Here is a 27754-nt window from a genome sequence, read left to right as displayed (position 1 = left end):
GGGACCCCCTCTATTTTGTATAAAATTGTGCTGCAGATTAAACCATTTCCCCCCCAACTTGGCCTTCTCTTTTTTCCCTTTACACCTGTCTACCTCTTTGCCAAAAATAGCCGATCTACAAGTTCAGTTGTGAGCTTGTAGAGCTGCTATTTTTGGTTAAAGTTCTCCTCAGAAATGGGATGCTAGTAGTTAATGTAAACAAGACCAGGAGACCTGGTTGTGCCAGACCTAAGCCGGTGTTGTGTGAAGTCGTGTGAAGTCTAATTCTGAAATCTTTGTGTCTTACGTTACCAACCGCATTTATACTTGTGACATAATAGTGATGTCACGACTAGTCTGTGCCTATTTATTCATGCATAAGAAACTTAACCACAAATTGGTGACAAAGGCTTGTGTAGGCCATACCTTTCATGTCTGGCAAAAATATCATATCACTGACACAAAGATTTGGCGGCCCCCCTATAGTAACTCTGAGGACCCCCTGTTGAAGACCCCTGATCTAGATATTAACTAGCCTGTCTTTCTACCTGCCTAGTTGGGTGATAGTCTGTCTGTCTACCCAGTGGCGTTCCCAGAAATTACATTTAGGGCAGGCGACCAAGTACTTGGGGAAAATGTCGGGGGGAAATCTCGAGGGAAACAAGTTAACAACAACACTACACTGACTACAAAACTGAAAAAACGTTAATAAAAACAATATGCAAGTATAATCAATCAATCAATTATTCAGCGGTGGTCTCTTCATGTTGTAGCCTAGTTTAATGGCTCAAGCTGCTCTCAGAGACCCTTTTATGTCAGGTGAGTACAGGTGATGGCCCAGACCCCCACACCTGGCACTCCTGGCACCCCATGAAGATAAAGGAAAACATTTGCATCACTATAGGCGACGTCGCTCTGCCGCGTGAATGGACGAGGAGGTCCGGCGGCCACTATTGTCTTTGGATTTTTTTCACTGCCTGTTTTTCAGTCTTTTACTTTATTTTCTAGGGGAGGCTAGATTTTAGTTGGGCAGGCGGCCGCCTGCCCTGCCTCTATGGTGGGTACGCCACTGTGTCTACCTAGTGGGTTGTTTATCTGTTAATCTACATGTCTGTAACCTGCCTAGCTGTCTAATGCTCTGCTTGTGTCTCTCTCAGTAGATTAAAGTGTTGTAACTTCCTGTAAACTTTCTTGACTGTTGTAATGTGATCATGTAATCCCAGCCCAAGGAACCATCCTCTATGTCACAGTGGGACTGGTTGTCATCATCACCCTGATAACATTGGCTACTGTGATCTTCGTCAGGAAGCGAACCACACAATTACCAGGTAACATACGTGTGCTCGCACGCGCACACACACACACACACACACACACACACACACACACACACACACACACACACACACACACACTTTTATTTCAGAGAACTTTAAAATACTCCAATGATCCCTCATTCTAAACAGTTCATAAATGAGCAACGCCAATGTTGGTGATAGTGTTACATCAGGCTAGGGCTGATGGCCCCAAAATGATCTCAACATGCCTCAATGGATCAGCTGCAGTGGCGAGAGTAAAGCACTGATGCATTTGATATGGAGGGAGAGACATGGCAAGACAAACAAGCCTTGTGACAACTGTAAAAATACAGCATTAACTTGCATGACTTCGGGCGTTCGGGTGGCGCAGTAGGAAAGTGCCCACCAATATGGAGGTTGTGGGTTCGAATCCACCATGGTGCATCCGGCTTTGTCGGGCGTCTATGCGAACACAATTTGCCCGGGGGAGGGAAGCCGTACAGGGAGGGTGATATTGGTCATTGCACATACTCCTACGGGCTGGTGGCGGCACCTGTCAGCAGGGAGTGTTGGGCGGGAGGAGTAGGACAAAGGCTCTATGTCCTCCCGGAGGGAGCTCCTCACTGGTAGGGGAGTCAGTAGGATATGACAGCAGTGACAACACAGAAATGTGTTTTTTTTAAACTTGCATGACTTCGTTCCATTAAGTTTGATTCAATGTGTGTCTGTGTTCCACAGGTTCCAGCACCAGAGGAGAACCATACACCACAACCTCTAAGGAGGTCAAACACTACCTCTTTATTCCTGTTTTTGCTTTCCCTCTACTACAACAACCAAGTTTACTACTGTAGTACTAACCAAAGTGAAAAAGGAAAAATGTTATTCAAGTTAAATATTTCAAAAAGTATAAAAAACGAGTTTAGTGCTGGTCAGTTCAGTGGTTTGCGAGATTAGCTCCAGACAGAGAGACAGACAGAGAGACAGACAGACAGACAGACAGACAGACAGACAGAGACCCTCTCATATTATGACTAGCCACTTCCAGCGCCCGTAAAAATAACAGTAAATAACAGCAAAATAACAGCAACGCAGAACCAGTGCAAAGACTTTAGGGCAGTTCTTCTGGCTATGCAAGACTAATACTGTAGTAGGCTACTCGCATGTACTGTACATAAATACACAATTCATTATTTCTAACACAGTTACTATGGCAGTACTAATGTAGATAGATACAGGATGGAGTATATCTTCCAGAGTGACTCCTGCAGTATTAATGTAGATACAGGATTTTCCTTTTACCATAGTTTGTGCGTTGAAGTCTGAACCTTGCATTATAGCTGAGGCCGCAGAGAGACATTATTTTCTTTCACTTTTGAAAGTGTGATAGAATGAATATTAGAACCTTTTCTACATCTCAACACTGAATAGTTATTGTCCATTTCATTAAATCTATTCAACCAACACAAGGTAGATGAAGGCTATAACAATCTATTTATCCATCAATCTCTTGTTTTCTCCTCAGGTGGCCACCTATGAGAACTGTCCTCCGGTCTCCAGGTCAGACTTAGACTCTACCTACCAGACTCTCAATGCAGCCACCATGGACCCCAACACAACCTACAGTACTGTACAATCACACCAACACACACAGACTCCTCTACCTACCAGACTCTCAATGCAGACACCATGGAGCCCAACACAACCTACTGTACAATCTCACCAACACACACATAGATCTCATCTCCATCAGTCTCCAACAAGATACCGTCTATCTAGTCTTCTTTTTCCACTCGACTTGAATTTTGTTTGAATCTTTCACACACATGAGGACCGTTATCCTTGTGTGGAGTTTTAGTGAATGTCTTTGACACCAATTGATTGTGGTTTATTTACTGCAGGTGTACATGTGTGGAGATTTGGTCCATCAGGATTGGTGAGACACTCTGATGCCATCCAATCATGATCTAGTTCTGCCCTTAAAAGCAGGAAGTTGGCAATCAGGAGAGAGGTTTTTGTAATGGGTGAGCAGAGTGTGTTCCAGTGCCACCGATATGTTTTTAATGCTTATTGTAATTGTGAAGTGAAATAAGGAGTAATGATGTTGCACATGTACTGTATGTGCACTGTACACAGGAGTTACACTCCTGTGTGAGGCAGGTTTCTGCATTTAGGTGCACTTCACTCTGCACACCCTGGTGAGAATGTTTGTTTTTATCATTACATGCATGTAATGTCATATTGTTTGTTGTGTACTCATTTCATTTGTATAGCCTATTTATGTTTTAACCCACTTGTCAATAACGTAGTAGTCCTGAGCTCTCCACTCTGATACAATGTCTGGGCCTTGATAGTAACTTTTTGTGTGCTTTTTGCAGTGCAGTGATCTGACTTACTGAGTTGAATACTCACTGTTGCTTGTCTGCTCTTGATGTTTGACGAAGGACAAATTGTGATCTATTGTGTTAAGGACCAGTTGCAGATATTGTATGGCAGTGGCCTAATTTGTGTTTATATATTTAAATGTGAAATAAATGTTATATTCTTGTCAATCTGGTGTCTTCACTAAGCCTCCCAAACCCAGTTTTAAAGCTCTGCAAAACAAACCTGTGTTTTTAAAGTTAAAGCCTTAAATGGTTGTTGGTGCAATTCCAACTGGCGTAGTCAGTAGAGTTTTTATGTTTTTAGTAACCCCTAAATAGTCCATTTGGTTACACTTGCTTCAGCTGTGTACTATATATATATATATATATATATATATATATATATATATATATATATATATATATTAATTCAATATAGATATAGTTCCTTCAAGTATGAAAATAAAATAAGAAATACTGCCGAGAGAAAATTGAACACGTACTGTAATTTGTATGAAAACCAAAATCCACAAAGTCTCATGTAAAATCCCGAAGAGACTTAGGGCAGAGCAGGGCCCTCCGGATTTAAAAATAAACATGACTTAAGTTTGTGCTGTTTGTCTTTACAGGGCAGAATTATCTACATAATTGAAACCCTTTTCAATCAACGACATAATAATCGTGGGTTTCTTTTGGTAGTAGTCTCAAGAAAACTACAGTGATACCAACAAACACAGCAAAGACCCTGTTAGAAAAGATAAGTACGTACCGTTCAGTTTTTTTTTTTTTTTAAAGAAAACTGCAATAAACAATAAGATGACTTATTTCCATTAGGTGCTGTAATTCAAAGTAGGGCCACTGGGTGTTGCCACAAAACCAATGCATTACATCTAGCTGTGAAGCCAGGTGACACACCAGCCAATTAAAACAGTCTCCACCAGTGACATCACCACAATTTCTGAAATACAAAAAGAACAAAATTCAGTATAAGGCTCACGATTTCTACTTGTGTTTTTGAGTATTCATTATTGAGTCATTATTTCATTTGATCCATTCTTTCTGACAAGGAAATGATTAACTTGTGCCAGTGAGCCAGACACTGCTATAATGGCTGCTGTTGTACCAGGCGTTGGTGGTGTGGCAAGACTTTGCTCTCAGGGAGGTAGAGCGCCATCTCCAGGGCAACCAAGTTGGTGAACTCAAATGGTATTGTGAGCCCTAAACCCACAATTTGGGGATTTAGCATTGTGCAAGGCTGGTGTCCGAAAAAGTTGCTATTTTCGGACACCAGCCTTATCCCTGAAACACCTGCGCTAGCCGTTACATTATGCAAAGGTGTGGTTTGGGCGTTACAATAATAACTGTGGAAGAGTACTGCAACTCCAGAGCTCATGTCTGATGAGGAAGACGGCTTCAAAGATGGACTGCCAGTATGGCTCTTCAGCCCTCCAGCAGGACGAAGTTCAGCGCTTTTCACGTTGTGCCAGGAACTCCAGGAAAGGAGATCTCCAGTACATCGTTCCAAACGCTGTGTTCTCCGAGACCCAATGCTTGAGGACACAGAGCTTGAGGACCATAACGGGGGGCCATTAATAATGAATACCAGGCTTTCCTCCGAGGTGGAAAGACTGGTGATGCGAGGTTAGGTCTTTTACACTGCTGGAGCTGTAAGGCCCCTTGTCCACCAAGATATATTTTGGAAACCCCAGCGGCGTGGTGCCAGACATTTAATTGGACTTTTTTGGCAGTCACACTCCCAGTGTGTAAATTAACCCATCAGCACCTATTTTTGGAGATATGTGTGCTTCCCTCTTTCATTTTTTATTTTAACCATTATTTTATACTTTGGGTAATTTCAAAAATAGCAGATCTACACTCTCATAGACGCGGCACGATGCGTGCAAGTTTTTGAATATACATTTTTAGAGCGAACATTTTAAACTCAAATCTTTGCTTCTGGGGGTCCCTGGAACAAATTATTTTGAGATGGGGGTCGGCGGCCAAATACTGTACTGCTGCGAGATCTTGCGAGGTTTGGTGTAGAGGGAAAAAAGAGCAGACCAAGTACAGAGCCAAAGGTCAGGTTTACTAATTATTGACAGTTTAAGTGGTTAGATGTCTGAAAATACTCATTAACATGAATCCAACAAACACTGATGACAGTGCTGTCAAACAAGTGTATGAGGCTATATGAAATCTATGAAAAACAATGTTATACAATATGTAGTGTGGGGGTCCCTGCTTCATCTCTCTCTCAGCTAAGGGGTCCTTGGCCTGAAATACGCTGAAGACCCCTGCAATAGACAGTTGGACATTAATCTGTCAGTGTATGAATTCAAAGTTCATAATATGAATGTTCAATATTGCGTATATGCACTGGCTATTACAGTACAGCTGTGGAGGACATTATGTGTGTCCAAAGTTATTGTGAAGCAGGAATGTTGCCCTGAGTTGAGTTAATGCATGAATTAAATGAGAATTACTGAGAATTATTTAACTCTACACATAAATTCATGAGTGAAACGTGTATTGTAGAAAGACGCCTGAAAGATAATAAAATGTTAACGTTAAAGATTAAATGGAAATGATCAGAATGATCAGGGAATAAATCAGTTAACACTGATGTTTACAGCACAGCTTAACGCCAAGCAATCTACAACAGGGCTTGTACTGTATGTTCTGTATACTGTATGTATCTAGTCTGTAGACCAATGACAGCCCACACAAAACAGAACCACTTATGGCAATAAACAAATGCAGCATGAACTAAAGTAAAGGACCATCACATGTAATATGATGAAAGTGGTTACATTATTTAGTTATACATTATTACATTATGGGATAAGTGTGGTTACTCACACCTGGCACTTAGCTTTGCACAGTTGGCACCAGGCTTGACCATAGAGATAAAAACCATAGAGGCGACATGTCATTAGGTGTAAATAAATGGAACATATGATAAAAGAGGCTTATGTTATCATAATTATCCTTATATTTTTCAGTACTGATTTTTTAAATTCAAATTAAGGAAACGGTCTAGAATGAACAAAAAAGGTCAAAGTTTGATTACAATTATTCTAAGAGAACAAATCAAGCTTCAAGGTAGGGACTTTACTGAACATCATGAGAAGACACGGTAAGGTAACTAATGATCTTAATATAATTTAGGTTGAGCAATTGCAGGATTCAAGACTGATCATTTTGGGTTAGTTTGATACGGTGAGAGAGAGAGAGAGGAAGTGTGTGTGTGTGTGTGTGTGTGTGTGTGTGTGTCTGTGTGTCTGTGTGTGTGTGTGTGTGTGTGTGTGTGTGTGTGTGTGTGTGTGTGTGTGAGAGTGTGAGTGAGAGTGAGAGTGAGAGAGAGAGACGGGTAGTTACGTTTCTTATCTCCCAGGAAGACAATTGACAGTTTAAGGAAGTTCAACACTTTCTTAACGGTTGACACATTTACATCACAAACACATTTTAAGAACAGTGTTTTGAAATGAATATCAGACATGTTCTGCACTGCTGCCTTATCCTTGGTAAGTGTATTATTATCTGCCCATATGTGTAAATGGCTTTATGCCTCCAATTTATTCAATTGTCAGTCTCTCTATATTTGAGTCTTCTGTCTGTCTGTCTGTCTGTCTGTCTGTCTGTCTGTCTGTCCATATTTGAGTCTTCTGTCTGTCTGTCTGTCTGTCTATATTTGAGTCTTCTGTCTGTCTGTCTGTCTGTCTGTCTGTCTGTCTGTCTATATTTGAGTCTTCTGTCTGTCTGTCTATATGAGTCTTCCGTCTGTCTGTCTGTCTATATTTGAGTCTTCTGTCTGTCTGTCTATATTTGAGTCTTCTGTCTGTCTGTCTGTCTGTCTGTCTGTCTGTCTATATTTGAGTCTTCTGTCTGTCTATATTTGAGTCTTCTGTCTGTCTGTATTTGAGTCTTCTGTCTGTCTATATTTGAGTCTTCTGTCTGTATGTCTGTCTGTCAGTCTGTCTATAGTATGTGAGTCGTCTGTCTGTCTGTCTGTCTGTCTGTCTGTGCGCAGAGCTAATCCGAGAAAACGGCTGAATTTCATATTGTTTTATAATTTAAAATAAATATTTAACAAAACAAAAACAAATTACCTACTTTCTACCACTTGATCATGATCATCAACTGTTCATGTTTGTTCCACAGCACTGTGTGGAGTCACTCTACAACAACTTTTCACTCTACAACAAATCTTTATAAAAACTGAAGGAGAAGACCTTACAATTACTTGCAGGTTCCCAAGAGCTGGTGTTCTGTTTAAGTACTTCTGTAGAGGAACATGCACTACACATCTCATTAGAACATCTACGTCCTATGCTGAGAATGGTAGATACAGTATTGCAAATGAACAAGGTGGATTCTTTAGTGATGGAGTGTTCCATGTAACCATCAGACAGCTGAGAAAGTCTGACACAGGGGCATACTGGTGTGGTGTGCACAGAACATTCACTGGAAATGAGGGGATTTGGATTTGGATCACAGTCCTAGATGGTGAGTATAAACGTAGAATATTATAGAATACTCAGAGAAAGGTTACCAGGTTCACGTCCACCCACAATGTTGGAGGAGAGACAGAAGGTGAGATTGTGATGTCATTCCTCAGCAACAAACAAAACTAAGGGGGAAAAACTGGAATTACTGTATTAAACAAATTAATATCATTTGATGTCAATTTCATGCATTTATTTCTTGTGTAAGAGTACACTATAAAATGGACAAATTAGCTGCCATTAGAATCTCACTAGCTGCTGTTAGAATCGCACCTTCCATTCATCATCTGCATAGTTGTTATTATTGCATTAATATTATGATGATATTCACAGCTCCAACCATCACTGCTCGTCCTCCTCCATTGGTTCCGTCTCTAGATGGAACAGTCTCTACAGTAACAACAGGACCAGATGGTTCTGTAACGGTCTCACCAGCTGTCTCTGAACCCTCTACACCTTCTATACGAGAGGAAAACTCCTCTCCAAATACAGGTAAGAACAACATGTCTGTCTGTATGTCTGCTGTGCTTTTTGTTCGTCTATCTTTGTGTCTGATTGGCTGGTAGACTGCCTGCCTGTTTGTCTGCATACATACAGTAGTGAGCTGTCTTTCTACCTGCCTAGTTGGCTGGCTGATAGCCTGTCTGTCTACCTGTCTGTCTGGGTTGTGTATCTGTTAATGTACCTGTCTGTCTACTAATGGGTTGTTTATCTGTTATTAATGTACTTGTCTAATAGTCTGTCTGTGTCTCATTCAGTAGATACGTGTTGAAGTCTGTTGTGATAACTTCCTCTAAACTTTCATAACTGTTGTAATGTGATGATGTAATCCCAAGGAACCATCGTCTATGTTACTGTGGGACTGGTTGTCATGATCACCATGCTGACATTGGCTATTGTAATCTACTTCAGGACACGAACCACAAAACCACCTGGTAACACACAGACACACACGTACTTGTGCATGGGCTCGGACCCACACACATATGCACATGTAAACAAAGGCAGGTACAGAGATATACAGGCAGAAAGACGGAGAGGATACATTTCAACAAATGACAAAAAATGCTGTGTTGGTTCATACTGACACTGACACTGTCATAATGTACAGTCAACGAACGAGTCTGGACAGCGATATCTAAATTCATATCATATTGATATATTGCCAAGACCTATCCTACAGTATAAGCAACCTCCCCTTTGCTTCAAATCGCCCTATTTGGTAAGATAGGAGTCCTAGCTCTGAAAAATAACCTTTATTATACAGGGAGGAAGTAAGCAAAAAAAAAAGGTTCAGTTAATTAACAATTTCTAAAGGTTCTACTGTGAATCACTGAAAGTGAAGAACTGAAACACTGTACAGCATGTATATTTGTCTGAATTGTGTAATAAAGCTAAATCTGTGTTTTGCAGAACCTTCCAACTCTTTCATAGAGCCAGTTTATGCCAATGTCAGAAAGGTGAGTTTGAGAGGTGTCTAATTAATTGTGTACAGAGCAAAATCCAGATTGTAAATGTGTCTCTCTAGTGTATACAATGTGACCCATACAGAGTGTGTGTGTGTGTGTGTGTGTGTGTGTGTGTGTGTGTGTGTGTGTGTGTGTGTGTGTGTGTGTGTGTGTGTGTGTGTGTGTGTGTGTGTGTGTGTGTGTGTGTGTGTGTGTATCCTATGGCAACTAGTGGAGACTGAAACAGATCCCTCTTATTTTCTCCTAGCCTGAAGATGACCTGGCCAACATGACTTACTCTGAAGTTCAGTTCCACAAAAAGACAGACGTCCATCCAAACCCTCCACCTGTCGAATCCAGTGACTCTACTGTGTACTCTACTGTTAAGTTAGCTTAAGATGAGCTTCAACAACATGAATATCTCAGACTCAAAATTGCCTAAAACTAGAAAGGAGAGCTCAGCAGAGTGCAAATCTCTGCCAGGCTGCCTACAGTACCTGTGTAATTTTGTTTTCCACTGCATATCTATAGTAGCTCTACCCACCTATTTTACATTTACATGATTAGATCAAAGTTGCTGGTAAAAGGCAGAATGTGGCATTGGCAGATAGAATGTGTGGCATTGTGTCAACCAAAAAAAAAAAGAACATGTACTGCGTATGTTGTTGGATGCATTCATTTGAATAATATAAAAAACATTGTGTGGGTATAATAATTGGGTACTGTATGTCATGGTAGGATTGCACTGATTAGAATCTGTACGTGCACTGTATGTGTATGTGTATATGTTTTGATAATGTGTTATTAGATGAGGTGTGGTAATAATGGAGCATAATGCTGTCGTCCTATGATAGCAGTATTGCTTGAGCAACGGAGCACAAAGAGCTACTGAGTGGCAGAATAAATGCTACCGTTTGGCGAGGCAGCATTGGATGTCAAAAAATATATATATTATAATAATAAATATATATTATTCTATGTAACAATGTTACTTGCTCACCGCATGATGAAGTACCAGGAGGCATGCCCCAATAATAATTCTTACACTGTCTGATGTAGAAGCTCATAGGTGGCGGGTGAGGCTTATGATTGGAAAAATATATATTTGACCAACTATTATACTTGTTTTAATGACCATGGGGGACATGTTATTAATTAAACAGCAATTCTATCTATGCACTGTCAAATCAGTAGGGGGGGGGGCATAGAATCCCACATCTGTTGCTACGTGACGCATTGTTAGCTTATAGATTGGCTATTTTCGGCAAAGAGATTTGGTGTAGAATAGAGGGGGAAAAAGGAGTGGACCAAGGATAGACCGCTGGGGGACTATCCTTGGAGTCAAAGAAGTACATGGGGTTTTAGTGGTTAAACCTTTTTCAAACAACCATACCATTGTGGATTTCTTTAGGTAGTTATTTTATGAAAACTTCACAGGAAATACACCTTAGACAAAAAAAAATACCGGTCACAAAGTCATTGTTCACAAACTACATATTTATATTATTTTTAAGAAATTGTTCATAAATTATATATTTATATTATTTTTAAGATATTATTCATAAATTATATATTTATTATATTATTTTTAAGAAATAAATCAAATCAAGTTGACTGATTTACATTTGGTGCTGTAATTCCAAATAGGGCCACTGTGTGTTGATCTCCTGTAGCTGTGATGCCAGGTGAGCCACTTCCAGTTCTATCACCACAAAAAAAAGAGCACCTTTCAGGGGGGGATAATGGGATCATCTCAAGCAATCCTAATTCCAGCCAGTGGAAGTGTAAAAAACATTCTGTATGCTCAAAACGTCTACTTGTAGGCTTATTGTTTGTCATTCTGTTGTGCGTTTCCCCAATTTGGAGTCCATTTAACACATTAAAACCGGGAAAGCATCCATGTCATTTTAGATTTTTGTGTTGACCATTCAAAAATACCAGATATACAAGCTCACTGCGCGTCACTGTACAGCTAATCTCTCAAGAACAGATTCTGCCCTGCGGTGGAATCTGTCGGAGAGGTTCGTCATAACGTGTGCGCATTGGCTACAAGTGGGCGTGCCTTCAGATCAGGAAGCAGGCCGCGCTTTACCCAATCAAATGTAGTGGGCGGGATTCACGTGTCCATCCACCCTTCCCCCCTCGAAACTAGCCGAAACTAATTTAGCAATAGCGTCCTCGGAGCGGACAAAACCACGGAAAGATATTCACATTTTAAATTACTCTTTCATCATAGAAACAAGTGGGCTTATAACCAAAACCATCCATGATCTCTGGGAGAAGTGGTGTTAGTGTTCCGTGTAGAAATATTGTCAGTGGGAATGAAAACGTAGTCGCACCAACCGGAAGTGATGCGCTGAAGGCAGACACAAACCCCGGTTTCCCTGCGCACTGGTCTTCCATTTGCCTCCTGCCAGACCCCACAGACAAAATCAGAAACAGCAGAGGTCACTGTTTTTCATTTTCTGTGGGGTCTGGCTACGCGAGACTACTGTACAGCTTGTACATCTGCTATTTAATGTTTTTGAAAAATCTTGAAAGTGTGAGAACTACTGATTCAGAAGGCATTTGTAGAATCAGCCTCAGGTCTTAATTGGTTAATTTGATAAATTCTTTCTGACAAGTAAATTATATCTTACTGTACATTAAATGTTGATGTCACCGGACTGAGACTTGTGGAAGCTGTGTGAAGGTCACTGGACACCGCTGATGTCCAGATCTCGGTGAATTGAATACACAGACCACAATGGAAACAAGCCCTTAGGGCTTTTTGCGTTATCCTTTTAGCACCATTGTATAATAATCGTACCACTGTACTATTTGCAAACTGTTAATAAAGTATTCAATCAATCAGTGTATGTACACAGGATTTAAAAATGATCTCCACCCAGGCTGTGAGGCGTGATTATGTTTTCACCTCTGTCTATGTATGTAGTCTCGCGTAGACAGACACTACTATTCCACAATCTTCGAATGCTACAGTAAATAGACTCTGGAACTACACCCCCTGAAAGCCGATTCTGGAAGACGTCATTTCCGTTCACGAACACATATTCAAAAATATCTTTAAAATATATTTTTTAATTTCCATTTCTGATAAGCAACAAGCAATGATATGATTCGACTAATTTGATTTACATCAGGACACAATTACGCGACTGCTAAGACGAAACAGAAGCGAGGAGGAGGTTGACCAGGTAGGATACAAGAGATGAACAAAACCATACAGTATGTCTAGACAAGCCAGTTCAGGTTATCTGGTAGCACATAGACCAAGAACAAATCTTCTCAAATCTTCTACTATCTATAGAGCTGTACTAGGATGAACTCAATGCCTAATTATTACATAACTAATACAAACACAAAATACACATTTAAGAAAAGTTAAAAGTACACTTAATGCCTGTACTAATCCCCAGAGCCACAACGTTTCATGTGCTGTTCGTGATTTTGGTTTAGTTTTAATTGTACTACTATTATTGATTCTTTATTTCTTATTGTTATTTATTATGTAGATTATAGTGATTGTAAAGTTGATGTAATTAATGTTTTTATTCAAATGTTGTCATGGCAAAAGCTAATGGGGATCCTAACAATAACGTTAAGGACATCCACTTTACTCCCAGATAGTTTTCAGCGCTTCTGATGTACAGACCAAGGGCTGACTCCCGGGTCACTCCCGGGTTCTCGTTCAGCCTGCTGTTCCTATTAATGGCCAAGCAGCTGTCGCTATTTCACCTTCGGTGGTCGCAATACATTATAATCTCGATAGAAGTCAATGAGGTTTTGGGCGAACTTCACACTTGATTGTATTAACTTAGTAAACCTTTTCATAAAGACTTTGTTTTCATCTGTCTTTTTTAAACCATCATGATATGCGTTTAGTAAATTATGGTCCCATTCATTTTAAAATGAATGATAAAGTAGGGTATGTTTCTAGGCTTTCTACTGGTTCTACCGAGTGAAGACCCCCGGCCTCTCTGCGGTGGCAGCCTATAGCATATATTTCCAGTTGCATTTCGGACCGGATAAAGAAAGATGGCGGAAGTCCCTAAAAGAACTTGGTGCAGGCAGTTAACACTAATAAATGCAGCAATATAGGCTTTAGGATTAATGAAGAGATGGTTTCTGATTAAAAACAAATTGGTGGCCAATCAATTCAATAGTTACTTCAGAAATGTTGCTGCAGATCTGGTCTTCAAATAAACGGCCTCACCAGTGATTTGACATAAACAGGGTCAGGGATTTTTATGGGAAACAAGGAGTGTGTTCCAACTCATTCTCTCTGCAGAAGGTTGAGGTGGTCTATAGGATGCTTTCTGAGATTAATTCGCGCTAATATAAGGCTACAGGCCTGGATGGTATAGCTCCTCTCTTTTTAAAGGGATACTGCAATGCAGATAGGTCCCTGTATTACTCACATCTTCAATCTATCAATTGTCCCCGTCCCCCCCCAGACCTAAAAAAGACCAAAATACTCCCCCCCGTAATAAAAAAGGAGCAAAAAGTGACCCTGGTAATTATCGACCGGTATCAATTTTGGGTTCTGTGTCTCAGATCTTTGAGAAGGTGATAAATGAGCAGCTAAACAAGTACTTAAATAAATAAATAAACAAATAAATAAATAAATAGGACAATCAAACTTCAATCAGGTTTTAGAAAAACGTACTCGACTGACACATGTTCATTGTTTTTAACAGAACACATTGGGAAAGAGGTTGATAGTGGGAATCGCTGTGAAATATCAAAATACAAAAGAACAATTGCGCATGAAATGATTGACAAAACGTTGCCACAGAACTTACTTGTACAGTAAATAAGCACCACACAAGCATCTACTTCCTGCAGCTCGTCTTTGATGACATAATATCACGGTTACAAAAGGTGACAAGGGACAGTTATAGGAAGTTAAAACACTTTGTAGATGACAGAGATGCACTTTACATCAGTGACAGTTTAAAAGTTTAAGAACCCAGTGTTTTAAAATGAATATGCGATTTGTTTTGTCCTGCTGCCTGATCCTTGGTGAGTACTATCTATCTCTCTGCCTGTGTCATTTGTCTCTCTACAGTATTATGTCCATCTCTCTGTCTTTCCCTATTTATGTCTCTTGTCTGTCTGTTTTTTCTGTCTAGAGTGTGTTTGAATATGACCTACTTTCTACCACTTGGTCATGATCATCAACTGTTCATGTTTGTTCCACAGCTCTGTGTGGAGTCACTCTACAACGACGAGTCTTTACAGTAACTGAAGGGGAAGACCTTACAATTACATGCAGTTTCCGAAAAGCTGGTGATCTGTTAAAGTACTTCTGTACAGGAACATGCAATACATATCTCATTGGAACATCTTCTTCCTATGCTGAGAATGATAGATACAGTATCACGAATGATAAACAAGGTAGATTATTAGGTATATTTGTTGATGGAGTGTTCCATGTAACCATCAAACAGCTGAGAAAGTCTGACACAGGGACATACCGGTGTGGTGTGGAAAGAGGACGGAATTTAGTTGACTCTGTCAACAACATTTTGCACGAGTCAGATGAGGAGATTCGGATCACAGTCCTAGGTGGTGAGTATAAACGTAGAATATAATGGAATGCTCAGAGAAAGGTTGCCAGGTACACACCCACCATGTTGGGGGAGAGAACGCAAAAGGAGAGATTGTGAGCTAATTCTTAAAAAAAAAAATACATAACATATGGTTTCATTCTGCTTATTGTATGTTTTCTACATGTGACTCAATAATGCAAAATTACCGTACTAAACATATATTTAATTACTCTAACAACTTAATTTGATGTCCATACATGTATGTATTTACTTGTAAAACAGACGTATTAGCAGGGACAAAGTGCTGCTGTTAAACTCTCACTTTGTGCTCTCTCTGTCTTCAACATGGTGCAACATGTCTGTAACCACTGGCAACCACTCTCTCTCTCCACACATTTCCTGGCAAGCCTCTCATAATGTAATGAATCAACAGTAATTATCAGTGCATTGTAGTAATTTAATTGTTTAATTAAAATGTAAACAAGGGGTTATCAAACCTTCCCTCCACTGAGCCCACTTGGACCCTGGTCCTTGTATATGGAAACAACGGTTCCAGTGGAAACCCAGCACTAGAGCTGTGTATCTGTTAAACTATAGTACCTGTTGGTGTAACTTCCTTTAGCTGTCTAAAAGTCTGCCTCATTAAGATTCGTGCTAAAATCTGTTGTGATTCACAGCTCCAACCATCACTGCTCGTCCTCTATTGGTTCCGTCTACAAATGGAATAGTCTCTACAGTAACAGCAGAACCAGATGATTCTGTAACGGTCTCACCAGCTGTCTCTGAACCACCTTCTACACCTTCTTTACGAAAGGAAAAACCCTCACCAGAAACAGGTAAAATATGTCTGTCTGCTAGGCTTTTTGTTCATCTGTTTTTGTGTCTGATTGGCTGCTAGTCAGCCTGTTTTGTCTGACTACATAGTGAGCTGTCTAGATATTAACTAGCCTTTCTACCCGCCTAGTTGGCTGATAGCCTGTCTATCTACCTAGAGTAGTGGGTTGTTTATCTGACCCGTTTGTCTGCCTAGTGAGTTGTTTATCTGTTAATCTACATGTCTGTAACCTGCCTAGCTGTCGAATACTCTGCTTGTCTCTCTCAGTAGATTAACGTATTGTGATAACTTCCTCTTAACCTCATTGACTGTTGTAATGTGATCATGTAATCCCAGCCCAAGGAACCATCCTCTATGTCACAGTGGGACTGGTTGTCATCATCCCCCTGATAACATTGGGTATTGTGATCTTCTTCAGGAAGCGAACCACAAAATTACCAGGTAACATACGTGCTCGCGCACACACAGACACGCACACACAGCATTTTATTTCAGAGAACTTTAAAATGCTTCAATGATCCCTCATTCTAAACAGTTCATAAATGAGCAACGCCAATTGGTAATAGTGTGAAGTCATGCTAAAAACAATGCTGATGGCCTCAAAATGATCTATACATGCCTCAATTGATCAGCTGCAGTGGCGAGAGTAAAGCACTGATAGCCTTGATGCATTTGATGTGGAGGGAGAGACATGGCAAGACAAACAAGCCTTGGGACAACTGCAAATATAAAAATACAGCATTAACTTGCATGACTTTGTTCCACTAAGTTTGATTCAATGTGTCTGTGTTCCACAGGTTCCTGCACCAGAGGAGAACCATACACAATCTCTAAGGAGGTCAAACACTACCTCTTTATTCCTGTTTTTGCTCTCCCTCTCTACTACAACAGCCAAGTTTACTGGCTGGCAGAAGAGAGACATTATTTTCTTTCACTGTTGAATGTGTGATAGAATGAATATTAGAACCTTTTCTGCATCTCAGTTATTAAATCTAAAAATAAAAACATCTATTCAATCAACAAAAGGTAGATGAAGGCTACATATATAGTCTATTTATCCATCTATCTCTTGTTTTCTCCTCAGGTGGCCACCTATGAGAACTGTCCTCCGGTCTCCAGGTCAGACTTAGACTCTACCTACCAGACTCTCAATGCAGGCACCATGGAGCCCAACACAACCTACTGTACAATCACACCAACACACACAGACTCCTCTACCTACCAGACTCACAATGCAGCCACCATGGAGCCCAACACAACCTACATTACAGTCATTTAGCAGACGCTTTTATCCAAAGCGACTTACAATAAGTGCATTCAACATAGGTAGGGAACGAAACTACTAATCACCAGAAGTCTTAAGTGCATTCTCTTCTAAAGCAAGCAACTAAGAGTATACCTAGCGCTAAGGTAAAAGTGCAATATATCAGCTACCTACTTTCTTAAACAGATGAGACAAATAGAAAATCAAATGAGCAAGAGCTAAAACAAATAAGTGTATTGAATAAACAAGATCTAATAAAACAAGAACTCGTACAACTAGTTAACAACGAGTAGGCAAGGCGAACCTACTGTACAATCACACCAACGCACACACAGATCTCCATCAGTCTCCAACGAGACAATGTATTTCTAGTCCTCTATTTCCACTCCACTTGTATAGGGCATAGCACTGGGGGCCATTTTGTGGTTCCACTCAAATTCACTCCATTCATTTTTCCCATAAAGATTTCCAAAAATATTGATATCAATTATTTTAAGCCTAGAATCAAGATATCCAGGGTCCTGCTAAATCATGCATAAAACACTTGATTCTGTGAATTATAATTTTTTGAAAAACGCAAAACAAAGGATATTTATTAAATATAGTATATCATATAATTAAATATTCATTTTTTTTCTCACAGAATCAAATGTTTTATGGTCATGATTCACCAGGACCCTAGATGGCTTGGTTCTAGGCTTAAAATAAGTTATATAAATATTTTAGGAAATCTCTAAGGAGTGAATTTGAGTGGAACCACAAAATGGCCGCCGCCACTGCTATGCCCTATTTTGTTTGAATCTTTCACACACATGAGGACCGTTATCCTTGCTTCAGCTGTGTACTGCTGTAACATCCTCTATTTGTGTCTCAGAGAGAGTTCCCTTTGTAGCCTAGCTAACATGCCTCTTTGCAGAGATTTTGCGCACATATATTAAAACATATCTTGTTACAACTTTCTAATACTTATTCATCAAATGTATGTTGTTGTTGTCACTGTGTCATTTATGTACAAAAACCTAAGGTGTACTTATATACACCTATATATATATATATATATATATATATATATATATATATATATATATATATATATATGGTATCCTGTACCAGCATTTCTAAATGCCAATCGCCTTAATAACTTTTTTTAAAACATTCATCAAATGTGTAGCCCCTAGGTCTAAAGTCCTGTGTATGTGCTTAAAGTAAGCAGTCAAATGGAAATTATTTAATAGTTCATAATCTGCTAATGTAAAACATTAAACGTGTCATTTATATTAAAAAACGTTTATAATTTAGTAGCTCATAATCTAAACCTAAAGCAACACTTTAAAAGGTTGATTTAATTCATACTTACATGTTATTTACATGTGTTTGTCATGTTAAAATATGAATTCAGGTTTGAATGATTGTCATTGGTTATGGGGCGGGACATCCAAGTTGATGGACAAGAAGACATGTGTGGAGTCAGAGAGGGGGACAATAAATGAAGTGTGTGAAAGTTGAATGGAAAAGAAAAACATTAATTCAGTGCATATTATGTTTTAAAAATAAACGTTTTTTGTAAAAAGCATCTTTGCTAGTCAAGAGTATTGACATGAGTCATATTCAGGTGTTTCAGTGAGTAATAGCAAGACATAGTGGAAAGCTATGATTCAGCACTAACATTTGGTCCTGTTTGCTGAGTGGCTAACTGGAGTCAAGCACTAGAATTCACTTATTTTTAACTCTATGAGAATTCATCATTAGTCTGCTACTTGCTAGAAGCTACTGGACTCAAAGACTGTCATCCTTGGTGGGGTGTGTTGGAATTCTGGACTGTGAGCTCCGGGTTGTCCGATGAAGTGGTTCTAGTTGTGGATCCGTCATCCTTGTTATCTCTTTAGATCTCCCTCGTTTAGATTGCTTTTTTAGTCAGCCTGTGGCATGTTTTCCCAATGCAATCTTACGGGAGCAGTACTGCGCATGTGGGCAGGGGTTGACTGGCCACAGGCTGACTAAATAAGCGATTTAAACGCTTGTTTAGTCAGCTTAGGACAAGTTAGAAAAAGGGAAGGTTTTAGTTTTAAACTATTTCATTTGAGGGAATTGGTTCTAAAACAGGGCTATACTGTAGATTTATTTTAGTTTAAAGTCAATACATTTGAGTAATACAGGCTTAGAAGGTTCATTTAAGTGTATTACAAGTCAGACTAATTTATTAGTTATAGGAATTGTTGATGCCTATTTACTGTTCATTCATTGTTTTTGGCCAAGTTATTTAACCCTTTACTGTCAGTGTTGGGCATACACATTTAATTCTGAACAAATCACTCAAATAAAGGATTTTAAAATATACATGCAGTGTCTGGAAATAATTATTTACAGGTTGTAGTGATTGAATTTCATGACACTATGGATATCGAGTAAAGGTAAAACTTTAACTCAGGACGTTAAGAACTCCGGACATCCCATCTTTTGTACTCTGGTTAATACAGTCAGGGGTGGGGCGCTACATAAATGGAGGTACCACTGAACTATTGAACTATTAATTAGTTGTGATAAACCCAGACACTGCTAAAAGTTGTAATAAAATAAAAACAAATCCCAATTCCAAGTATATATAAAATAAAATAAAAGATAATAAAAATGTAAGATACCCCTTTACACCTGCGGGTGTAAAGGGCGAGAGTCAGGAGAGCTAGCCTGGCATTGCCAGACTGATGATGTGGATTCACTCACACGTTCCTCTCCTCCACGGTATCAGTCTGGACTTCGACCCATAGGCAGAGAGTATGAGAAATCAGAAAATGACCGGGCCAATCAGTGACTGTGTTTCAACTGCTGTGCGTACAACAGTGCAATGCCAGGCTACAGGAGAGCATTCTGTCAACAAGGGAAGCGCCTAGGTTACAGATTAAGGAAAAAGTACTTATCAGAGTAATACAGCAACCATATGGTGCAGGAGTACACCAGCTCGTAGTACCTAGGCCCTAGGTACTATGATGTCCACATCATGTCGTCATGAAGAGACTTGAGAATCATGGGAATGTACACACTAGGTCCTAGGCTAGGGTGTACATTCCCATGATTCTCAAGTCTCTTCATGACGACATGATGCGGACACTTGGGAGTTGAAAAAGACAACAGAGCTCATTCGAGACAGATACTACTGGCCCAAGATGGGTGCAGAAATTGAACAGGATGTCAAGAACTGTGGCAGATGTATTACACGCAAGACTCCACCAAGAAAGTGATGCCACGTCAGAGGACTTTGACCTTGCCTTAACTCGACCACTACGTCAAGACTGGGGAGAACTTCTGCTACAGTCCAACTTGTGCACGGGAAGACGTGAGGCAACCACTGAGGAAACTGCTGCAAGCTTGTCTGTTTCAAACACAGAGGAAGTTGGAGTAACTCAATGCACAAATGTATCAAAATAAAATAAGAAATACTGCAGTGAGAAAATCAAACGCGTACTGAAATATGTATGAAAACAACAAGTCTAATGTAAAATCCCCAAGTGGTGCAGGGCAGAGCAAGGCACTCCGGACTTAAAAATTCACATAAATTAGTTTGTGCTGTTTGTCTTTACAGGGTAGAATTATCAACATAATTGAAAACTTTTTCAATCAACTACATATAATCATGGATTTCTTTTGGTAGTAGTCTCAAGAAAACTTTACAGTGATATCAAGAAACACAGCAAAGACCCCTACAGACAGGAAAAGTACTGTTCAGTAATTGATAATAAATCATTTTATATTTTTAAGAAAACTGCAATGAATAAGATGGCTGATTTCCATTTGGTGCTGTAATTCCAAGTAGGGCCACTGTGTGTTGCCACAAAACCAATGCATTACATCTAGCTGTGAAGCCAGGTGACACACCAGCCAATTAATGCAGTCTCCACCAGTGACATCACAACAATTTCTGAATTAAAACAAGAACACTGTTCACCAAGTGATGACTGAGATCATCTCCAGCAATCTTAATTCCAGTCCAAATGTCAAAGGCTCAAAATATAGTATAATGCTCAAGATTTCTACTTGTGTTTTTGTGTATTAATTATTGAGTCTTTATTTCATTTGATCAATTCTTTCATCCAATTATATCTTACCATTAAAACCAAAAATCTGGTTGATGTCACTGGACTGAAATTTTAATAACCAGTGTTGAAACTGTGTGAGGGACATACATTACACCACTGATGTCCAGTGTATATACACAGGTTTTCATTACGGCCAAACACTACAACAAGTGATGTTACATTAAGTACCGTAGAGGGTTTACAGGTTCAGTCTGAAGCCTAACTAATAACTTGTCACACAATGAAGCATACATTTATGCTTCACAGCAGAACACATACAAGCAAGACAGCCTGGTCAAATAGTCCAAGAGAAACCTAAATTGAAAGTGAGTTTTTATTTTTATTTTTCCCAACCTGGGTTGTAGTTTCCTGGCTGTATCCTGGTTGCCGAAAGGTTATGATGAAAATTGTTTCATTTCTTTCAATGTTGATTTTCACATACCAGCGTCAGTGCTCTGTGCAGCTGTCAACATTCAACCTGATCAGCTATTATTAATGCGTTAAAACACATCCTTTCAACACAATAAAACAAACACGTCAAATGAAACACATCAAATGAAATAATTTCTTGATTATAATTATATCAGAGCTGGCATTAGCTCTTCAATGGATACCGTTTCATTTAGCAGGTGCATAGCAGGGTAAACGTAGTGCAAACAGTACACAATTAACTATTATTATTGGAATACAGTACCAAATGGACTTGTATTACTGGAATATAGTCATAATTGCTTCATGTTTGGCTAAAATAAATGCTTGAATGCTACTTGAGTTTTTATTCAACACAAACAGCTGCACAGAGTGATGATTCAAGTGTGAAATTCAACAATTAAGTAATGCATTGTTTATCATTTTTATCATAGTACAATAATAAAAATAAAAAAACATATCTGACTGGTACTAAGACATGTATTTTGTAGGGTTGTCCGATATTGGCTTTTTTACCGATAACCGATATAGTCCAACTCTTAATTACCGATACCGATATCAACCGATACCGATATATGCGGGGATTATTGTGATTAGGGTAAGCTCAAATTTCATATCACACACACCATATACAGTAAGAACTCCTGTAACTTATTTATAAAGCAAAAAAAAAAATAATGATTTTTTTTTTTTTTCAAAAACCGATACCGATATTTTCCCGATATCAATTTTTATGCTAATATCGGCCGATAATATCGGGAGGCCGATAATATCGGACATCCCTAGTATTTTGTGTTACCCATGAATCAAAGACCCAGAGTTCTTGTGTGCTTGCCAAAAGGAAATTTGAACTGTCAACATCATCTGTATCGAGCATTGGTAGTTACACTGCTGTGGAACTTGCCAATGTTGCCACTCAAGAACAATAACACACAACAGAAAATGAATACAACTTGAGTTACACATGAGAATAATGATTATAAATGCCTTACAGTGCTCAAGATTACGCTGATATGAATAAACAAAATAATTCTATACAAAACACGATTAAATGTAAAATGTGACACAAATGGTTAAGGTGAAGACAGACAGTGGCACAAGGTTACATGCACAAGTATACACAAAGTACGGAGGACAGAGAGGAAGGAAGGTAATCTCTGACGCAGAATAAAGCTGCATAGAATCCTTTTCACCAATCTCTAATATAGAGAAAATTACTGGTGAAGGTGCATTGTTTTGACTCTGAAGCAGACCCTTACAGTTAAATAAGTTCAGTCACTGCGGGAGTCAGATAATGGAAAGAAAGGGAAGGAGAACAACTACCACTAAGCTACGGCCGCCCCAAAGGTACCATACTTCTACAGTGATTAAATGTTTCTTTAGCTTGCCAAAAATAAGCGATTTTTAAGCTAACAATGCAATGCAACTCATCTCAAGGATATTCTTAAACTCTGACACAGGTGACTCACTCTGAAATTAGGATGATCTTGTTCTCTTTAAATGTTAGGATGATCTTGTTCCTCTTTAAACCTATCTGATAGCATGTCAGCCTACAGTAGTACATACAAGCTTCCAAACTATATTTCTCATCCAAATTGGTCAACATCATATGCAAATGCTGGATGCCAAAGCTTTGATTTTGGTACAGCAAGCCACATCAATTCTGTTCAGACTGTCATTGCCATGACGTGTCTATATGTGCTGAGCATAGGATATTCTCTCAGATAACTCCTGGAGTGTGGGTTGTCATTCACAGAATCTTAGAGCAACAACAAATTACTAATGGATCATGATTGATTTGTAGAATACACCTACACACAAATGCTCAGAGGTAACCTGAAGAAAATATAAAAATTGCTCAAAATGGACCAAAACAAATTTAACAAACACTGGGAATTGTGCTGATTGATAAATAAGATTCTAATCAAGAATGTTCTATAATGTAGAGTCAGGAATCTTGCTAGCCCAAGAGAGACATTTTAGGGTCATTTCCTACGTCCATAAGACATTACCTTACCAAGCCCAAGAACCGGCTACAGTAACACAAATAACTAGAGAATCCCATTCTCTAGTAATTTCACTAATACATTTCTTTTTTTTACAAGATTGGGAAGATATTTCCAGCCATCAGCTGAATAATAGCTAAACCCCTGTTTTAGCTGCTGTGTATCTTTGTGAATTCTAACCATTGACTTGTGAAAGCAGGGTTTCTTTGGCTTGGAGAGAGAACAACTTCAAGCAGTGTTATTCTCAGGTCTGGTCTCTCAATTGACTTGTTACATCACCAGGAACAGGCCTGTGTGTCATTTGGAATCAAATAGGCTACTTATAGACGATCAACTGACCGTGGGTCATCCCTCCTGCTCTAAGATTCAGGTGATGAATCCAGGTTTCAAGCTACAAGATATCCCATTACTATATATGAGATTTAGTTGATGAATAAAGTCAGTGGAAGAATGTGGATGTAATCCCTTCAGAGTAAGAGCCAGATACTGGAAGTCAGCTTCAAAATGAACAAAACAACCAACACGCAGACAAAATACTTTGGAGAGTAAAAATGTGCTGTACTTTAAAAAAGGACATTCACACGTAACACATCTGAATTGCATTTAGCTCCATCAGCATTGATGCTTCCAAGATGGTACTTCATTCCAGTCTGTAGTTTATTAGATATCTGGAGCTTTGTTTTCGATCACTGTGCTGCTTGAACTTATAAACATTCTATTTATTTATTTATTTAGAAATTTCACTAGAGGATAAGCCCCTTGAGATGCAGCATCTCATTTTCGAGGGGGTCCTCAACTTAACCTTTACTCATCTCCGAGGAGAAAAGCCTGGTCCGACCTAATGCAGAGAGTGTCTATAGAGGCAGGACTTCTGTCGTATGCATTTCCCCCGGAAACTATCTTTTTCGACCAATCACAACACTCGTTTCATTCACGGAGAACGTAAACACATTTTGTAAAGCCTCAACGTAATTTCCTGGGGCGGTACTTCCGTTTAGACACTCAAGCGGCTACCTGTAGGTTTTGCCCAGCATGCCTCGCCCCAAACCTGTTCTGTTAAGGGAAGAGTTTGTTGTGCCTGGCACGACTTACAAAAATGTGGTTATAGGTGTTCCCTTAATGAACAAACTCTTAACTCTTTTCAATCAAAGCTTTCCTTTTTCTTGAAATGTTCCTTTAAGTTGAAATGTTCCTTTAAGTATGAGAGGACATAACTGATATACCTTACAATGTTTAAACTAAAGGAGTGCAGATGTTTTTAGCAACCACTAGTGGACATATTTGCAGACAGAATGAAATACACATACAGGACACAAACTAATTGTATCGCCTTGTGGCTCAACTAATAATGAAGATTGCAAACAAACAAAAAAGTTTACAAACTTTAAATGATTCTTCCTCTGAAGGATTAATTTACTTTAGTCACTAATTTCAATCTGCAGGACAACGTCATGTAGTGTAGGTACACACTGTCAAAAAAAGCTAATAATATTCTCCTCAAAAGGAGTGCTAGAATAACATAGGATTGTGAAGCATAAAAGCAAAAGTGCAAAAATAAAACTCCATGATTATCCATCTGCAGTGAAGTAAAAAGAGAATAAATAACATTTAAATGAAAAGGACAGTATATACCGTAAGCATATATGGACGTTTATGTAGTAGAAAAGTATTTGTGGAAGGTCTATTTCACAGTGGTACATGGTTAAATAAAGGAGGTTAACACAGTGTATTCCCGCCAGTCATTCAAACGTTCAGGAAGCTTGTTACAGGCAAGTGTTCTCGTGAGTTCATTATGACATATGCGAGCTGATGTCAGTGTGATTTCACAGTTCTCTTCCCTGTCTCTAGTAAACGTGTGATTTAAAGGATCGATAATGCAAAACCAAACACAAAAAAGTCAGTCATTAAATGGAAGTTTTGGTTCGACTTTCTGACAGATCATTTCCTAGGGAAACAGTGGCACAAGGAAACCACTAGAGGGAGGCAAACTGTAGAATATCAGTATGCCAGAATTAGATTCTGTCATAGGTGGAATGAGAGACGGCAAAATACAAAACGACAACAACAAACTACTGGTGAAGGAGGCTGTCAGGGGAACAGAGATCTTTGTGTAATGACTAGGAGGGGGTCAGTCCAAAGAAAACAACAGAAAAGCAACAACAGGTGCCGCTATAAGGAAGGGGATGAGTCCCATATTGCCACTGTGCCATTGAGCCAAGGTGCTAATACAGGTTTGTGCAAGTCAATCAATCACAGTGTTGCTCAACGTTGTTGTCTGGGGGTGGGGGGGAGGAGGAGGATTCCTGTAATGCCATTGTGCTACTGAGCCAGGCAGACTGACGATGTTGAAGAAGATATTCCTGTGATGCCGTTGTGTCTTTGAGCCAGGGTGCATATTTATGCTGAAATGAGTTGTGAATAGAGTGTCGTAAGGTGCTAGAGGTGCACACTGAAAAGCGTAAGGATCAGTGTGCGGTTGTGCCAGTGAGCCGGACACTGCTATAATGGCTGCTGTTGTACCAGGCGTCGGTAGTGTGGCAAGACTTTGCTCTCAGGGAGGTAGAGCGCCATCTCCAGGGCAACCAAGATGGTGAACTCAAATGGTATTAAGTCTCTTCTACTGATTCTAAAACGCTCCTCTAGTTTCTACATAGATACAGACAGAGAGATAGAGGGACAGTCAGAGACAGAGAGAGAGACAGACAAGGCAAAAAAGACATCAAGAGTTAAAAACTGTACAAAGGCATACAATTAGGAAAGAAAATGAGTAAGAAAGAAAGACGGGTACGACAGTGGGGACTCATTCTAGTACTGTTAGTTCCTGCTTTATGTTATTGATAGTTTTTATATAGATAGATGAAGAGAAATCAGTGATAGTCTTAAAGGGGAATTTTGCTCCACGGTTTTCTTACCTTTTCTATGTTGTTATGATATCCTAGGATGAATGGTACAGTAGAAAAATGTCATAGCGGACCTGGGATGGAGTTATTCTACGGTACCATTCATCCTAGGATATCATAACATCATAGAAAAGGTAAGAAAACCGTGGGGCAAATTCCCCTTTACATATTTAAAACAATCTGTGTATTGTAATGCACCTGAAATTATGAGAAACATATTCATGGCCTCAGCTTCAGTTCAGGGTGTAAGAGATAAGGATACACAGGCACAGCTTAGCTGTCACACTTCTCCACTTGTGAATCATTCATCTTTAATCTAGTTCCTTCCATCATACTCAGCCTTAACCAGCGTGTATAATTTGATCTGTACTGAACTATCGAGCCTGGTGGATCTGTGTGTTAACCGCTTCCTGCTGGTGGCGTGTCTGCTTTGTGTCAGCTCTGTGTCTGTGTGTGTGTGTATTAATTTGTTGGTTATTCTATTGGTCTAGCTTCTTGCCAACACGGCCAATTGTGTTTGTTGGTGTGCCCAGCCAAGCTGGAAGGGACCATGGAGGAATCGAGCCCCAGTCTCCACGGTCTGTAATCTGTCTCTTTAGTGCTGCTGTCCCTGATACTTTATGCGCTCATTGCGATCTGGGAATTGTGCGTAGGGCTATGGGCGATGTTTTAACTACAGCAACATGCAGAATATTTGTGTGATGAATGCATGGGTAGTGTGTGTGTGTGTGTGTGTGTGTGTGTGTGTGTGTGTGTGTGTGTGTGTGTGTGTGTGTGTGTGTGTGTGTGTGTGTCTCTCTTACATCAATGAGGTGTTTGACCTCCTGTTTCCTGAGGTCACTGCTGATCTTGGCAGCCAATAGGACACATGCAGCTGACACCAGCTTCCTGTCAAAGACAACAACATCACAACCTTACTGATGACATTTAGGTGGATCAGCAGGCACAGACATCATGGCACATACTTATGACTCAGTGGGTTTGAGATCACATCATGTTACATTGTGGTAATGCGATGGCTCTCAAACATTTTCATGTCAAGGACCTCCACATTGAAAGGTATTTCCTGCATACCCCCATATGAAAAGATGTTGTGCCAGAGAGA

At 39.5% G+C, this 27754-nt stretch overlaps 3 protein-coding genes across 4 annotated transcripts in view; 2 read left to right on the top strand and 1 right to left on the bottom strand.

Annotated features, from left to right (window-relative positions):
- Nucleotides 1-1521: 1521 nt before the first annotated feature.
- On the top strand, nucleotides 1522-10155 carry LOC311054224 (uncharacterized protein; the record flags this gene model as incomplete). The annotated part of the gene is made up of 7 exons (XM_084070102.1): nucleotides 1522-1552; nucleotides 2016-2059; nucleotides 2800-2899; nucleotides 8521-8634; nucleotides 8979-9077; nucleotides 9556-9602; nucleotides 9859-10155. The coding sequence occupies 7 exons, from the start codon at nucleotides 1522-1524 to the stop codon at nucleotides 9985-9987; spliced, it is 564 nt and encodes a 187-aa protein (XP_083926228.1). The 3' UTR covers nucleotides 9988-10155.
- Nucleotides 10156-15191: 5036 nt separating this feature from the next.
- On the top strand, nucleotides 15192-18164 carry LOC311054223 (uncharacterized protein; the record flags this gene model as incomplete). The annotated part of the gene is made up of 5 exons (XM_084070101.1): nucleotides 15192-15213; nucleotides 15823-15981; nucleotides 16317-16421; nucleotides 16778-16818; nucleotides 17065-18164. The coding sequence occupies 5 exons, from the start codon at nucleotides 15192-15194 to the stop codon at nucleotides 17257-17259; spliced, it is 522 nt and encodes a 173-aa protein (XP_083926227.1). The 3' UTR covers nucleotides 17260-18164.
- A 2861-nt stretch (nucleotides 18165-21025) lies between these two features.
- The window catches only part of cables2b (Cdk5 and Abl enzyme substrate 2b), a 30519-nt gene continuing 23790 nt past the window's right edge, over nucleotides 21026-27754 (bottom strand). Inside the window, exons 9-11 of one of the 2 annotated variants that reach the window (XR_014601720.1) lie at nucleotides 27453-27537; nucleotides 22522-26395; nucleotides 21027-22214 (exon numbers count right to left, since the gene is read on the bottom strand). Coding sequence is in view for 1 of the 2 variants with exons in the window: in XM_084070325.1 (XP_083926451.1) it covers nucleotides 26249-26395; nucleotides 27453-27537 (232 nt within the window). In the remaining variant the exon portion in view is untranslated. Of the gene's footprint in view, nucleotides 26396-27452; nucleotides 27538-27754 lie in introns of both variants that reach the window. The other variant, XM_084070325.1, reaches the window with a different exon arrangement.

The sequence above is a fragment of the Gymnoscopelus microlampas genome, assembly GCF_963454915.1.
Source record: "Gymnoscopelus microlampas genome assembly, chromosome: 10".
NCBI classification, from domain to species: Eukaryota; Metazoa; Chordata; class Actinopteri; order Myctophiformes; family Myctophidae; genus Gymnoscopelus; species Gymnoscopelus microlampas.
This window is presented reverse-complemented; position numbering and strand designations above follow the sequence as displayed.